The sequence below is a fragment of the Panthera uncia genome, chromosome F1 (assembly GCF_023721935.1).
Source record: "Panthera uncia isolate 11264 chromosome F1, Puncia_PCG_1.0, whole genome shotgun sequence".
Lineage (NCBI taxonomy): Eukaryota > Metazoa > Chordata > Mammalia > Carnivora > Felidae > Panthera > Panthera uncia.
In genome coordinates, this window is record NC_064813.1 from 15847390 (window position 1) to 15864749 (window position 17360).

The 17360-nt window shown below is 36.0% G+C and overlaps 1 protein-coding gene across 5 annotated transcripts in view; it reads left to right on the plus strand.

The window, feature by feature from the left end:
* The window catches only part of RABGAP1L (RAB GTPase activating protein 1 like), a 763363-nt gene that overhangs the window by 114886 nt on the left and 631117 nt on the right, over positions 1–17360 (plus strand). For all 5 annotated transcript variants that reach the window (XM_049635168.1, XM_049635167.1, XM_049635169.1 and 2 more), the window contains 2 exons: positions 2778–2880; positions 6375–6541. In XM_049635168.1, coding sequence (XP_049491125.1) covers positions 2778–2880; positions 6375–6541 — 270 coding nt within the window. The remainder of the gene's footprint in view (positions 1–2777; positions 2881–6374; positions 6542–17360) is intronic.

Here is a 17360-nt window from a genome sequence, read left to right on the forward strand (position 1 = left end):
GCTTTACCCTACTGTTTGCCTACTTGACCTCATAGCTTCAGCTTGCTCATGACTTGACAGTTCATTTGTGGCTTACTGTGTTCTCCGGCCTCTGTGTTATGCCCTTTCTGCTATGTTCCCATTGTAAACTGCCACATTCTGTCTGTATTTCCTAGTTTATTTTCCTAAGAGGAGGGCACCTAGGGTTCCTGCCTTTTCTAGTTTGGGTAGAGACTTAGGTTGTCCGGATGTCCCTTACCTGCTGTCCCTGATTTTGTCAGCTCTGCTTGTGGTGGAGACAGAAGAGTTAGGAAGAACTCTTCAGCAGTTAGGAAGAACTCTTCAGCAAAGACAGTTGAAGAAGCATCTTTTTTTTTTTTTAATTAAAATATTTTTGAAAATGTTTGTCATTTTTTTTTTTTTTTTTTGAGAGAGGGAGAGTGAGAGAGAGAAAGCCAGGGAGGGGCATAGAGAGAGGGACAGAGAAATCCCAACCAGGCTCAGCACTGTCAGCGCAGAGCCCGATGTGGGGCCTGAACTCTTGAACCATGAGATCATGACCTGAGCCAAAACCAAGAGTCAGACGCTTAACTGACTGAGCCACCCAGGTGCTCCAAGAAGCATCTTTATCAGAGGCTGGGAGCAAGCCAGTCTGTGTGATAGAAAGGTCTAGTTCAATAACAAAAATGCAGTACTTGATGAGGAGAAACTGTTATTGAGGGCTTTTGATGTAAGACAGTATTATTGCGGTGGTGTATTATGAGAACTACAAAGACATAAAAATACAGATGTTTGAGTTAGGCTATTTTGGTTATAAGAAACAGAGATCCACTTAGAACACCTTGAAGATAGAAGAGGTTATTGATCTTCATGAAATTGTACCTAAACACTGCAAAGTGGTTTTTGCTATTTGGACTTTTCCTGTCTGCCTCATGTCCCCCCATGGGCTTGCTCTTTCTTTGAGTCTCTTTTTTTTGCTTGAGCTCCTTCTCTTTTTTTCACTGCTGCCCTTGATCCCGAAGATCTGGTGCTCTGCCCCCCCCTGTCTTTCTATACCTCCTTCCCTCCCCTCCCCCTTTCTGTTTCCTTCTTTCTGTCTCCTCTTTCTCCTTCTCTTCCCCTTTCCCTCCTTGCCTTCATCTCTCCCTCCCTGCACCTTCTCTGCCCCTTTTCTTTCTGCTCCTCACTCTTCTTCCTTCCTTCCCTGTCTCCCAGTATCTGCCTTTGTATTTTGACTGCATGATCATTTTTAATGGTTTTTTGTTTTTCTCCGTTTCTCTCCTACCACTTAACGGTTTCCTAATACTCTACTCTTCTTTATGTGTTCTTTCCTACTTTTTAATTTCTGTTATCACTTCATTTTTTATGTGGCCTGTCAGTGCCTGGCTTCTTATTAAAACCTTTCAGCTCCACTGCTGACTGCCTACTTTTCTTGGTGTTTGTTAATTGAAAGAAATAATTTGATTGGGCTCACTCATCTTTTTGGAGTCAAGCATGGCACAAGCTCTTGTTCAGAAATGGATTGGGTTTTTTTGGGGGTCAGATGCCCATTCTTGTTTTGAATGGGGACCTAATGAGAAGGTAGAGAGGATAGGCACAGGGAGGGAGAGAGGAAGGGGTGGGGAGACAGAGAGAGAATGAATATGAATATATGAAAGTGTTGAAGGTGCTGAGTGAATTTCCTTAACGTGGCCTTGAGTGTACTTCATCTCCGGAATGCAGGGTCCCTGCACTCAAGCTGTACAGTTCGATTAGTGAAATACCACCAATACATTAGGAAAATAAACACAATAATTACCAAATGACAAATAATTTTATAGGGATTCAGAGAAGCTTCTGTGTTGGGGTAAAATTGGAAAAACAGTATTTATCTTTGTTTTAGTCTGATACTTCTAGCACTCTATTCATAATATGAGGAAATGGGCACAGGAAATTTAAAGTTCTGTAGATAATACACTTTTGCATATGCACATACTTGTATGCTGTGTGCCGTTCTCCCGTGGGCACACCTCTAACCTCCCCTCCCCTGCACACGTACATACATGCACGTAACTGTATATGATCCTGCTTTCACGATAGGAGTTGCCGGCTTCTTCAGTGAGGGTCAGGAGTGGGCTTAGTAGGAGCCTGAAAGAGTGGAGGAGATGAAGAAGGGGAGAAGGAGTGAAGGGAAGGAGGGAGCAAGTATAAGAGTGAATGGGAGATAATCAACTTGGGTGTTGATTACCTCTATTAGCCTCCTAACATTGGTTACTGATCGTAAGCCAGTATACAAGTATCCAACATAGATAATAGAAAAGTATGAACTTTCAGAAGTGTTAATTGTGATAAAGTAAATTAATATTTTAAGAATATACTATAAGTTAGAACACTGGAAGAAAAATACCGCTTTTCTGTTGACTTACTGTTAATTCAATTTAAATATCTTCAGTGAGATGTACACTATAGTTTTAATAGAAACTGTGGACAACCTTGTATGTAGGTATATGAAATTATGACCAGAAGTCTAAGATAAATATAACTTCACTCCAATATTATGTTTTTGTGAGTCAGTATATGAAGGTACAGCTCCTTCTATCCAAGAGGTACGTGTCTGTAAATAGAAACTCTGAAGAAAGCCTTAGAATTTAATAAGGAAAGAAATGCTTTTGTAGGGTGGTGAATAATACAGAAAAAAATCCATTTGTAAATCCAAATTTTATTAAATTTGATTGCTTAAAGTAAGATATGTTTATAATTTAAAATGGTGATTTTCCTGATGCATGTATTCTCAGTAATTTCTGTCTGAATTTTTATAGGAATCCATGGGAAAGAGCTATGATGGAAGAGCTTATGTTATTACCGGCATTTGGAACCCCAATGTGCCAATATTTCTGGCACTTAATGAAGAAACCCCAAAAGGTAACTTTTCTCAAATTATTCATTATTATTTGCTTTAAATTTTATATTATGGTCAATGTTGTTTTGCTGTGTTTTTAAAAATTCTGGAGCTTATTTAAAATGAAGTTATTTACATTTCAAAGTCTTTATTTTTTATTTTTAAATGTTTATTTATTTATTTTGAGAGACAGCATGAGCAAGGGAGGGACAGAGAAAGAGTGAGAAACAATCCCAAGCAGGCTCTTTGTTGTCAGTGCAGAGCCTGATGTGGGGCTCAATCCCACAAGTGGTGAGATTGTGACCTGAGCTGAAATCAAGAGTTGGATGCTTAACCAACTGAACCAACCAGGAGCCCCATACATTTTGCAGGTTTTTAAAAATACTTTATGCATTATGGGGAAAACCTCCACTTTCAAAAGAATCTTCCTCAAAGATATGTGAATTAGTTTTATTAGATTATGTAGAAAATATTTGGGGTTTGTGCTTTATATGTTACTATAGTGTTATTTTATTTTGAAGCAGAGTATGGAAGAAATAGGGAAAGCAAATTCTGGAATTTTGCATATCTTTGGTAACTGTTCTCTGTTTTCCTTATAGATTACTTATATTTTTTATTTTTAAATTATTTTTCCAGTCTTTTGACCTTTGGGATCTTAGTAATGTGTATTCAGGATTTCATTTGTGGTAAATGCTTTTTTCTGCGTTGTTTACCTTTTCATTTTGTTAGACATGTCTAGTGTTAAACGATAAGTTTATGAGTGGTAAATAGTACATCTGTCATTCTTCCCATTGTGTTTATTTTTATTCCTACTTTATCCAGATATCTGTTAATTGTCTGTGTTTTTTACCCCTCTGCCATCTGTCCTTAAACTAAAATTTAAATTTTTACCTCATGAGTTACAACTAATGTTATAAGTTACACTAAATGCTTTACTGTGATTTAACCAATAATTTGTATTGAGAAAATAACGGATCCATTGGCTTGATCTTTTGTCTTATATTCGTTTCTTTATATCCACAGTAGATTTTTGGTTAAAACAGGAACATTAATGAATACTAATGTAGAAATATATTAATGAAGAGCATTACATGGTAATTATTCTCAAATTTCTTTAGCAAGAATATTTACCAGTTGCATAAATTGCATGCATTTGATCACACATGAGCTGTCTATTTCAAAATGAGGGCTAAAAAGATAGAAAAATAATAATGATTATAGAGCCTTTCATGTATTAGGAATAAATAATTTTTACACCCACAGTTTGTAAATTCTGCCTACAGGCTTGTAAAGACCAGCCTGTAAACTTCTGTCTTATAAGCATTCAGAAAGTAAACATGAAAATGAGAAAAATAAGCCAGTTGATAATTTTGAAGAATAAAATATAAGAACTTCAAATAGTGAGTTATAACAGCAATTTTTATCTGTTTTTAATGTAACACATAGTTCAGTTTGATTTTGTTCTTTAATAAATCTTTGGTCTTCTATCAGAAGATAATATATTTTAAAGTTTATTTGTTCTATTAAAATAAACTTAATACTATATTACAATAATATTCTTATCCAAAAGATAATGTATTTTAAATTTAAAATTATTTCATATGCCATAAAAAACACTGACTTGATTTCTAAAATTTCCAAATGATGTCCCTGAGATTATAACTTACTCAAAGGATTCATGAATAAAACTTTGACTTCTTACAGAAGAAGTTGAAACTCTGGAGATGAAATGTCTTAGATCTTTTCACTGTACCACCAAGCTGTGTTTTGTATTCTGTTTTGTGTTATTGTCTCTTACACTTTGATAGTACTCTCCTTGGACTTTAAGGTCTGCTAAGTCAAGTACAGTGTCTAGTGAATCCTCATTTCTCTTGAATTTGCAGGTAGAATGCTTGCATTTAGTAAGAATGTAATGAATTTTTTGTTGAATTTGACATTAATAGAAGTGTAGTTGACATGCATAAATGTATAATGTTTTTTAAAAACACTATTGAAGGTTTCTTCTAATGGGCTTTGTTATTTGAGCTTCGAGAACTAAAAATGCTGGACAAAATAAAATTTAAAAATATTTAAGAAGTAGCAAAGAAATGACAATATGGAATAGCCAAACCCAGACTGAAAAACCCAATAAGAGGAGCCTGGCTGGCTTAGCTGGTAGAGTGCATAGCTTTTAACCTCAGGATTGTGAGTTCAAGCCCCCACACTGGGCATGGGGCCTACTTAAAAAAAAGAAAAGGAAGAAAAGAAAACCAATGAATCTCAAGTAGGGTAAATAAAACAAAATAAAACCCGTATTTCAGCCTATTGTGAAACTAAAGGAAACCATTAGACACTAGCCTACAAGATTCTAGATCTAAATTAAAAAAGGCTATGGTGGTTCAGTTGGTTAAGAGTCCCACTCTTGATTTCTGCTCAGTCAAGATTTCATGATTTGTGAGATTGAGCCCCAGTTTGTGAGATCGAGCCAGGCATTGGACTCTGCACTTCCTCTCTCCCTCTCTCTTTGCCCCTCTTCTGTTCATTCTCTCTCAAAATAAAGAAACACACTTAAAAAAAACATTAAAAAACTTAAAAAAAATAGAAGTCTGTGGCCAAGTAAGCATTTTAATTTTTTTTTGAGGTTTTATTTATGTACTTGAGAGAGACAGAGAGAGACAGCACAAGTTGGGGAGGGGCAGAGAGAGAGAGAGAGAGTGAGAGAAAGAATCCCAAGCAAGCTCTGAGCTACCAGTGCAGAGCCTGATGTGGGGTTTGAACTCATGAAACTGTGAGATCATGGACTGAGCTGAAACCTGGAGTTGGATGCTGAACTGACCGAGCCACCCAGGTGCCTCGGCCAAGTAAACATTTTAAATAATAACTGAAATTGTGACTGATAGCACTATATTATTGCCTAAAATTACTTGCCAAGACTCTGATATAGATATATAACTGTACAGAAGAACCTTAATCAGTGTTTTTCCTGAACATACAGTGAGAGGACAATGAGGGTACTGACAGACCTTAAAGCATATACAACATTGCATAGGCATTTTCCTGTACAAATTTAGCATCGTGAAGGTTGAACATCTCTTTTGATTTGACCGTCCTCATGCATCTCATCAAAGTGAATAGTTTCTTGTATCTCTTTTTATAAGATGAAAGGGCAAATTCTTGTGATTTTCCAGAGTTTTTTTGGGAAATTTGAAAGATAGTTTTTGTGTAAAAGAAAATTACATCTTATCTGAAAATTTTATTTTTTATATTAAAGACCTGATTTGTGGAAGGAAAAAGTAAGGTTGTCAGAGATTTTGACCATTGGTTTAGATAGGATCATGAGTATTGAGAAGCATACTTGGAAAACGTGTTTGTTTACCCATTTAATCAAAGAGACAGTACAACATTTTAAATTAAACATAGATGGTAACATGATTGGAAAGGACCTTAGTTTTTTCATAAGTGGGGAACCTTTGTTTTCTTAAATAGTCAAGGAATGATAAAGACATCATAATGTATGTACGGAAAATTTCTACTGCAGATAAGCGGGTGTACATGACTGTGGCAGTGGATATGGTAGTCACAGAGGTGGTGGAGCCTGTCCGCTTTCTCCTGGAGACTGTCGTACGGGTGTACCCTGCAAATGAGCGATTTTGGTATTTCAGCAGAAAGACTTTCACAGAGACGTTCTTCATGAGGTTGAAACAGGTAGGACCTTTTGTTCTTTTCGTATAATACCCTGTATTTTTTTCTAGTATTTTAACACCAAGATAATTTTGTAAGTAGTGATAAAAAGCAATAAAATTGTTAGTATAATCAAGTGATGTTTATTGTCAACCAATAGAATATTTGAAAAAGCTACATCTAGGTAATGTAAGTTAAAAGAAAAATGGGATAGTATAATAATTATGTACTTTATTCACTGGAAACCTGTAATGTGTACATGTGAAGTATCCACATACTTAACTGAAATACTGATTTTATATATAAAACAACATCCTTTTATAGATAGTTTTTTAAAACCAAAAAACCAGAACACAGAAATAGCATATCTTTATAAAGTTATAATGAAACATTTCCAAGTAATACCTATTATTGTCATTATTATTTCTACCAATATATATATGAATATATATGAATCAGTAAGATTATAAAATTACTTTAATACTAAAATTAGCAAAAGTGGGGTTTCTTTGACATCCCTATATTAGGCAGTGTTAGGTAACATACATAATTTTTGTTTTGTAGTGAAGGACGGAGGTATCAATGAAAAATAGTTTGAATTCTAAGGGTCTGTTTTGTGAAATGAGGGTAAAATCCTCTATTTAAATAATGGAAATCCTTTATTTATTATTTAGTACTACCACTTCCCAAATTTAATAATGTTTTTGCTGCTTCATAGATGGTACTATGTGAAATGTAATGTGGTAAAAACAAGTGTCAGCATAGCGAACAAATAAAGAAGCCACTTACCTGTATATATGTATGTATGTACGTGTGTGTGTGTGTATATATATATACACATATATATACACACACACACACGTACACATATATATATATATATATATATATATGGCTCAGCTAGGTACTTTGAAATGATTGTGTTTTCTTTGTTTTTCATAAAATTACTAGAACAATGGTCTGACACAACTTTTATTACTATTTAGACCATTTCCTGTCTTTGTAGCATATTCTAGTGAAGATTATATGAACAGTATTCAAAATATTAGTCTCCTGAGTATCTTTTCATATTTTATTATGATATATTTTCCTCCCTCTCTCCCTTCTTATGTTTGATTTTTTTGGTAGCTTAATTGTTCTCTCAAGAATTCACTTGTTATTTTGAGCCAGAGGATTTTTCAGAGTTGTGTAAGAGTAAATAAAGGAGCTATGTAGAAAGTGGTCATTGTTCTTCCAGTGACAGTTAATAAATTATATGAATTCTTCCTTTCTGAGACCTGATAAAAAGTTAGCTTTTTCTTGGGGCGCCTGGGTGGCTTACTTGGTTAAGCGTCCGACTCTTGATTTCAGCTCAGGTCATGATATCATGGTTCGTGAGTTCCAGCCCCGTGTCAGGCTCTTTGCTGACAGTGTGGAGACTGTTTGGGATTCTTTCTCTCTCTGCCTCTCTCCTGCTCATGCTCTCTCTCTCTCTCTCTCTTTCAAAATAAATAAATTAACTTGAAAAAAAAGTTAGCTTTTTCCCATATATGTGTGTTGATGTATATACATATATGGCATGATAAATGAGAGTACTGTGATTTATATATTTACATAAATGTTAAGGATATATATTATTGTAAATTTTTATTATTAAATGTTATTTTCATATTTTAAAAATTACTGATGAGTGATTGAGTAGCAAGTAATTAAGCATTAAAAATACTGCATAAGGTTATTTCATGTGAATTAAGATTAAATTAGATTTACTTATAATCAGCTCTACTAAATGTGAGACTGATTTATTTTTTATGTTTATTTTTTATTCTTATATTGTGAACAATTTTATGCCAAAACAGTAGAAAATGTAGATTAAATGGACAAAATCCTCAAAAACACAATTTACCAAAATGATGGACATAAGACTAAATAGAAAATCTGACTTGTTGTATCTATAAAATATGTTGAATATGCAATCAGAATTTTTCCCACAAAGTGAACTCAGTATGAAAACTTTCACTGGTGAATGCCCCCAAAGCCTGTGCACTTGGGAAATGTACACACATACGGACATGCGTATACATGAACATGAGAACACACACACATGCATGTATACATACACAGGCTACACCAAACTACACAGGCCTTCCCCTGAGAATAGACAAAGAAGGAGTACACCACCCCCAAAGAACCCACCCCCCACCAAGACATTTTCAAGTTTTTATTAAATTCCAGTGAGTTAACATACAGTGTAATTATTAGCTTCAGGTGTACAATGTAGCGATTCAATACTCCATATTACACCTGGTGCTCATCACAAGTGTGCTGTGAAACTGGTTTAAATGAATATCAAATATGATGAAGATGATTCGTAACTTTAGTGGCATAATCCATGTTCAAGGAAAAGCTTGGGAAGCTATGGAGACTGAAGGCATACCTGCCCTGGGCAGGAATAAGGAAAATGAAAAAAATTGAAATCTAGGGAAGTTCAGTGAAGTACTAAAATTTATGTAGATAATTATTGCAAAGGCTGAGACTGTAACTCCTTATTGTAAGTCACACTATGTTGCTCTAAGGCCAGGCTACTTTCTTTCTTTCAGTATTTCAGAGACTGAGTCGGTTTGTGGCCATTGATAGTAATGTTGAGATGTTGGTCTAGACTAAACAGCATTGGTAGAAAGAAGGAATTAGGTGAGCATTGAATGCAGTTCATGGTTACCTTGGAAACTCTGGGTCCAGGCCATTCCTAATATTAAGGATTCAGAGGAGAATGGGTTAGTTTTAGTTTGAGTGATTTGGATTTCGGCACTTGGAATCCTTCTGGGATTACTGGATTTACTGAATAAACCCAGAACTGGTCCTCTACTCAAACAGGATTAGAACAGATTTCTGGGGGATAATAACATATTGGTTGGGATTCCCTATCCCCGAATTCTTTTTTTTCTTGTTAGTTTTCCTGCTCTCAAATATAGCAGGAGTTTATTTGTATGCTGAGGAATGTAGGAAAATATGACTTACACTAATTAGTGTCCATTTGGGGCCAAATGGCATTTTCATTTCATTCATTTTCCACTCACAGGGAGTGAAAAGAGCATGTAAGAAGGGGACTGAATCAAGAGGGTCTGGGAAAGTTTCTCAGAGAGAGCCTTATGACCTGAGTCCTGACAGAGGAGTAGAATTTAATTACAGTATGTGCAAATGCCTAGAGGGCTGGAAAGACTAGGGAGCACAGAAGAGGGGAAGACAGTAGGTGATGAGAGGAAGCTAGGTCCCTGATCATGTGGGAATTTGTAGTCCACGGTAAGGGTTTTTTCTACATCAGCTTTATTGAAGTATAATTAGCACACAGTACAATGCACCCATTTTATGAGTTTGGGCAAATTTATACACTTGAATAGCCACCATTAAAATTAACATAGGCAATGTTTCTGTTACTCTTAAAAATTCCATTTTGCTATCCCAGCCATTCCTCCCCGGGCTCAGCAGTAATCTGTTTCTGTCATTATAGATTAGAGTTGTTTTTTCTAGCATTTCATACAACTGAAATTGCACACTATGAACTCTTTTCTGTAAGGCTTCTTTCATATAACAGTGTTTTTGAGAGTTATCCATGTTGTGTGTGTCAGTAATTCATTCCTTTTTATTATGAAATGATAGACTTTTGTAAGAATATACCCCAGTTTGTTTATCCATTTATCTTTTTGGAATTTTAGTTGTTTCTAGTTTTTGGCTAGTATGGTTAAAGCTGCCGTGTGCATGTCTTTGTGTGGACATAGGTTTTCATTTATCTTGGATAGATACGTAGAAGTGGAATAGCTGTGTCATACGGTGAGTGTATGCTTCATAAGAAACAGCCAAACTGTTTTCTAAAGTGCTTGTTCGCTTTATTTTCCCTCTGTCGATGTACATGTGTCCCAGTTTCTCTTCATCCTTGTTAACGCTTAGTATTGTCAGCCTTTTAAATTTTAGCTTCTTATGGATGTGTAGATATAACTGATTGCAGTGTTAATTTGCATTTCACATAGTGATTTTGAGCTTCTTATGCTTATAGATCATTTATGTATCTTCATTGTAAATGCTCAAATTTTTTGCCCACTATTTGTCTTCCTGCATTGCAAGAGTTCTTTATGTATTCTGAATATGTCTTTTGTCACATACACTTACTCCAAATATTTCCCCCTAACAATGGCTTGCATTTTTATTTTCTTAACAGTGCCTGTTGAAGAGCTGAATTTTTAATTTTGGTGGCTATATTTATCAAAAATTTTTTCTTGAATTTTTATTTGTACTATTTGACCATTGATTCCTGGACTCTGTATTCTATGCCATCGATGTTTAGGTCTGTTTTTGTACCAATAAATACCACACAGTCTTGAGCACTACAGCTTTTTAGTAAATTTTAAAGTCTGGTGTTGTAAGATTTCTGACGTTTTTCAAAGTTGTTTTGTCTTTTCAGGTATTTTGCATTTTCATCTGAATTTTAGCATTAGTCTGTCAGTTTGTTGAAAAATGCCCTGATTTAAAAAATTTTTTTTTTTAAATCTTTATTTATGTTTGAGAGAGAGACAGAGCACGAGTGGGGGATGAACAGAGAGAGGGAGACACAGAATCCAAAGCAGGCTTCAGACTCCAGCCTGTCAGCACAGAGACCAATGCGGGGCTCGAACTCACAAACCACGAGATCATGACTTGAGCCGAAGTTGGATGCTTAACTGACTGAGCCACCCAGGCACCCCTGCCCTGATTTTGATTGAGATTGCCTTATATCTGTATATCACTTTGGAAAGACTTACTATCTTAACAATATTAGGTCTTCCCCATATCTGAAAAGCTAACGTCACCCTCAATGGGGAAAAACTGAGAGCCTTTCCCCTAAGGTCAGGAACAAGGTAAGAATGCCCACTCTCATCACTTGTATTCAGCATAGTACTGGAAGCCCTAGCCGTAGAAGTCAGACAACAAAAAGAAATGAAAGGCTTCCAAATTGGTAGGGAAGAAGTAAAATTTTCGCTATTTGCAGATGGCATGATACTGTACATAAAAAACACGAAAGATTCAACCAAAAACTGGTAAGACCAAAACATTAATTCAGTAAAGTCACAGGATACAAAATCAGTGTATACAAATCTGTTGTATTTCCATATGCCAGCAATGAAGCAGCAGAAAGAGAAATTGAGAAAACAGTCTAATTTACAATTGTACCAAAAATAATAAGATACTTAGGAATAAACCTAACCAAAGAGGTGGAATACCTGTATTCTGCAAACTCTAAGACATTCAAGAAAGAAATTGAAGATGACACAGGAAATGGAAAGACATTCCATGCTCATGGATTGGAAGAATATTGTTCACTTGTCTATACTACCCAAAACAGTCTGCAAATTTAATGCAACCCCGATCACAATACCACCAGCATTTTTCATAGAACTGGAACAAATAATCCTAAAATTTGTATGGAAACACAAAAGACCCCAGATAGCCAAAGCAACCTTGAAAAAGAAAAGCAAAGCTGGAGGCATCACAATCCCAGACTTGAAAATATGTTACAAAGCTGTAATGATCAAAACAGTATGGAACTGACACAAAAATCAACCAATAGATCAATGGAACAGAATAGAAAACCCAGAAATAAACCCACAATTACATGATCAGTTAATCTTGACAAAGCAGAATATCCAATGAGAAAAAGACAGTCTCTTTAACAAATGGTGTTGGGAAAACTGGACAGCTACCTGCAAGAGAATGAAACTGGACCACTTGCTTGCACCATACAAAAAAATAAATTCAAAATGAATTAAAGACCTAAAATGTGAGATCTGGAACCATAAAAATCCTAGAAGAGAACACATGCAGTAATTTCTCTGATATTGGCTGTAGCACCTTTTTTATGGATAGGTCCCAAGGCATGGGAAACAAAAGCAAAAATAAACCACTGGGACTTCGTCAAAATAAAAAGCTTCTGCACAGCAAAGGAAATAATCAGTGAAACTAAAAGGCCACCAATGGAATGGAAGAAGATATTTGCAAATGACGTATCTGATAAAAGGTTACTATCCAAAATATATAAAGAACTGATACAATTCTACACCCAAAAAACACATAATCCAAATAAAAAATGGGCAGAAGACATGAACAGACATTTCTCCAAAGAAGACATACAGATGATCATCATACCCATGAAAGATGCTCATCATCACTTATTATCAGTGAAATGCAAATACACATTACAATGAGCTCTCACTTCCCACCTGTCAGAATGGCTAAGATCAACAACATAAGAAATAGGTGTTGACAAGGATGTGGAGAAAAAGGAACCCTTTTGCGCTATTGGTGGGAGTGCAAACTGGTGCAGCCACTGTGGAAAACGGTATGGAGGTTCCTCAAAAAATTAGAAATAGAACTATTCTATGACCCAGCAATTGTACTACTAGGAATTTATCCAAAGGATACAAAAATGCTGATTTGAAGGGGCACATGCACCCCGGTGTTTATAGTAGCATTATTTGCAATACCAAGATACGGAAGCAGCTCAAGTGTCCATCAGTTAATGAATGGATAAAGAAGAGGTCACCTCAAAGGAATATTATTCAGCCATAAAAAAGAGTGAAATCTTGCCACATGGATGAAGCTAGAGAGTATATAATGCTAAGTGAAATAAGTCAGTCAGAGAAAGACAGATACCGTTATAATTTCACTCATATGTGGGAATTTAAGAAACAAATGAGCAAAGAGAAAGAAGATAAACCAGGAAACAGACTCTTAACTCTAGAGAACAAACTGATGGTTACCAGAGGGGCCATGTGTGGGGGTATAGGTGAAATAGGTGTTAGGGATTAAGGAGTGCAGTTGTCATGATGAGCTCAAGCTGATTGAAAATAAAAACTTAAAAGAAAAGAAACTGATATCAAGCCTTCCAATCAATATACATGGCAAATCACGTAGAATATAGCTTTTCTTTAATTTCTCTGAGCAATGTTGTCAGTTATAGTAGATGGGTTTTCCTCATATTTTGTTCCATTTACCTCCAGATATTTAATATTTTTATGTGATTAAAAGATGTATTTTGGGTTTTTTTGTATATTTTTTAATTAAAAAAATTTTTTAATGTTTGTTTATATTTGAGAGAGGAGACAGAGCATGAGCAAGGGAGGGGCAGAGAGAGGGAGACACAGAATCTGAAGCAGGCTCCAGACTCTGAGCTGTCAGCACAGAGCCTGATGCGGGGCTCGACTCATAAACCGTGAGATCATGACCTGAGCCGATGTCGGCACTTAACTGATAGAGCCACCCAGGTGCCCCATTGTTTTTTAATTTTTATTTTTAATTTAATTTAATTTAATTTTTTATTTTATTTTATGTATTTTATTTTATCTTATCTTATTTTATTTTATTTATTTATTTTTTCAATATATGAAGTTTATTGTCAAATTGGTTTCCATACAACACCCAGTGCTGATCCCAAAAGGTGCCCTCCTCAATACCCATCACCTCCCCAATACCCATCACCTCCCCAATACCCATCACCTCCCCTCCCTCCCTGATGAGGAGCGATGTTGAGCATCTTTTCATGTGCCTGTTGGCCATCTGGATGTCTTCTTTAGAGAAGTGTCTATTCATGTTTTCTGCCCATTTCTTCACTGGGTTGTTTTTCGGGTGTGGAGTTTGGTGAGCTCTTTATAGATTTTGGATACTAGCCCTTTGTCCGATATGTCATTTGCAAATATCTTTTCCCATTCTGTTGGTTTCCTTTTAGTTTTGTTGATTGTTTCCTTTGCTGTGCAGAAGCTTTTTATCTTCATAAGGTCCCAGTAGTTCATTTTTGCTTTTAATTCCCTTGCCTTTGGGGATGTGTCAAGTAAGAGATTGCTACGGCTGAGGTCAGAGAAGTCTTTTCCTGCTTTCTCCTGTAGGGTTTTGATGGTTTCCTGTCTCACATTCAGGTCCTTTATCCATTTTGAGTTTATTTTTGTGAATGGTGTGCGAAAGTGGTCTAGTTTCAATCTTCTGCATGTTGCTGTCCACTTCTCCCAGCACCATTTGTTAAAGAGACTGTCTTTTTTCCATTGGATATTCTTTCCTGCTTTGTCAAAGATTAGTTGGCCATACGTTTGTGGGTCTAGTTCTGGGGTTTCTATTCTATTCCATCGGTCTATGTGTCTGTTTTTGTGCCAATACCGTGCTGTCTTGATGATTACAGCTTTGTAGTAGAGGCTAAAGTCTGGGATTGTGATGCCTCCCACTTTGGTCTTCTTCTTCAAAATTACTTTGGCTATTCGGGGCCTTTTGTGGTTCCATATGAATTTTAGGATTGCTTGTTCTAGCTTCGAGAAGAATGCTGGTGCAATTTTGATTGGGATTGCATTGAATGTGTAGATAGCTTTGGGTAGTATTGACATTTTGGCAATATTTATTCTTCCAATCCATGAGCATGGAATGTTTTTCCATTTCTTTATATCTTCTTCAATTTCCTTCATAAGCTTTCTATAGTTTTCAGCATACAGATCTTTTACATCTTTGGTGAGATTTATTCCTAGGTATTTTATGCTTCTTGGTGCAATTGTGAATGGGATCAGTTTCTTTATTTGTCTTTCTGTTGCTTCATTGTTAGTGTATAAGAATGCAACTGATTTCTGTACATTGATTTTGTATCCTGCAATTTTGCTAAATTCATGTATCAGTTCTAGCAGACTTCTGGTGGAATCTATCGGATTTTCCATGTATAATATCATGTCATCTGCAAAAAGTGAAAGCTTAACTTCATCTTTGCCACTTTTGATGCCTTTGATTTCCTTTTGTTGTCTGATTGCTGATGCTAGCACTTCCAACACTATATTAAACAACAGCGGGGAGAGTGGACATCCCTGTCGTGTTCCTGATCTCAGGGAAAAAGCTCTCAGTTTTTCCCCATTGAGGATGATGTTAGCTGTGGGCTTTTCATAAATGCCTTTTATGATCTTTAAGTATGTTCCTTCTATGCTGACTTTCTCGAGGGTTTTTATTAAGAAAGGATGCTGAATTTTGTCAAAGGCCTTTTCTGCATCGGTGGACAGGATCATATGGTTCTTCTCTTTTCTTTTATTAATGTGATGTGTCACATTGATTGATTTGCGAATGTTGAACCAGCCTTGCATCCCAGGAATGAATCCCGCTTGATCATGGTGAATAATTCTTTTTATATGCTGTTGAATTTGATTTGCTAGTATCTTACTGAGAATTTTTGCATCCATATTCATCAGGGATATTGGCTTGTAGTTCTCTTCTTTTTACTGGGTCTCTGTCTGGTTTAGGAATCAAAGTAATGCTGGCTTCATAGAATGAGTCTGGAAGTTTTCCTTCCCTTTCTATTTTTTGGAATAGCTTGAGAAGGATAGGTATTATCTCTGCTTTAAACGTCTGGTAGAACTCCCCTGGGAAGCCATCTGGTCCTGGACTCTTATTTGTTGGCAGATTTTTGATGACTGATTCAATTTCTTCGCTGGTTATGGGTCTGTTCAATCTTTCTATTTCCTCCTGATTGAGTTTTGGAAGTGTGTGGGTGTTTAGGAATCTGTCCATTTCTTCCAGGTTGTCCAGTTTGTTGGCATATAATTTTTCATAGTATTCCCTGATAATTGCTTGTATCTCTGAGGGATTGGTTGTAATAATTCCATTTTCACTCATGATTTTATCTATTTGGGTCATCTCCCTTTTCTTTTTGAGAAGCTTGGCTAGAGGTTTGTCAATTTTGTTTATTTTTCCAAAAAACCAACTCTTGGTTTCGTTGATCTGCTCTACAGTTTTTTTAGATTCTATATTGTTTATTTCTGCTCTGATCTTTATTATTTCTCTTCTTCTGCTGGGTTTGGGGTGTCTTTGCTGTTCTGCTTCTATTTCCTTTAGGTGTGCTGTTAGATTTTGTACTTGGGATTTTTCTTGTTTCTTGAGATAGGCCTGGATTGCAATGTATTTTCCTCTCAGGACTGCCTTCACTGCATCCCAAAGCATTTGGATTGTTGTATTTTCATTTTCATTTGTTTCCATATATTTTTTAACTTCTTCTCTAACTGCCTGGTTGACCCACTCATTCTTCAGTAGGGTGTTCTTTAACCTCCATGCTTTTGGAGGCTTTCCAGACTTTTTCCTGTGGTTGATTTCAGGCTTCATAGCATTGTGGTCTGAAAGTATGCATGGTATGATCTCAATTCTTCTATACTTATGAAGGGCTGTTTTGTGACCCAGTACATGATCTATCTTGGAGAATGTTCCATGTGCACTCGAGAAGAAAGTATATTCTGCTGCTTTGGGATGCAGAGTTCTAAATATATCTGTCAAGTCCATCTGATCCAATGTATCATTCAGGGCCCTTGTTTCTTTATTGACTGTGTGTCTAGATGATCTATCCATTTCTGTAAGTGGGGTGTTAAAGTCCCCTGCAATGACCACATTCTTATCAATAAGGTTGCTTATGTTTACGAGTATTTGTTTTATATATTTGGGGGCTCCAGTATTCGGTGCATAGACATTTATAATTGTTAGCTCTTCCTGATGGATAGACCCTGTAATTATTATATAATGCCCTTCTTCATCTCTTGTTACAGCCTTTAATTTAAAGTCTAGTTTGTCTGATATAAGTATGGCTACTCCAGCTTTCTTTTGGCTTCCAGTAGCATGATAAATAGTTCTCCATCCCCTCACTCTCAATCTAAAGGTGTCCTCAGATCTAAAATGAGTCTCTTGTAGACAGCAAATAGATGGGTCTTGTTTTTTTATCCATTCTGATACCCTATGTCTCTTGGTTGGCGCATTTAATCCATTTACATTCAGTGTTATTATAGAAAGATATGGTTTTAGAGTCATTGTGATGTCCTTAGGTTTCATGCTTGTA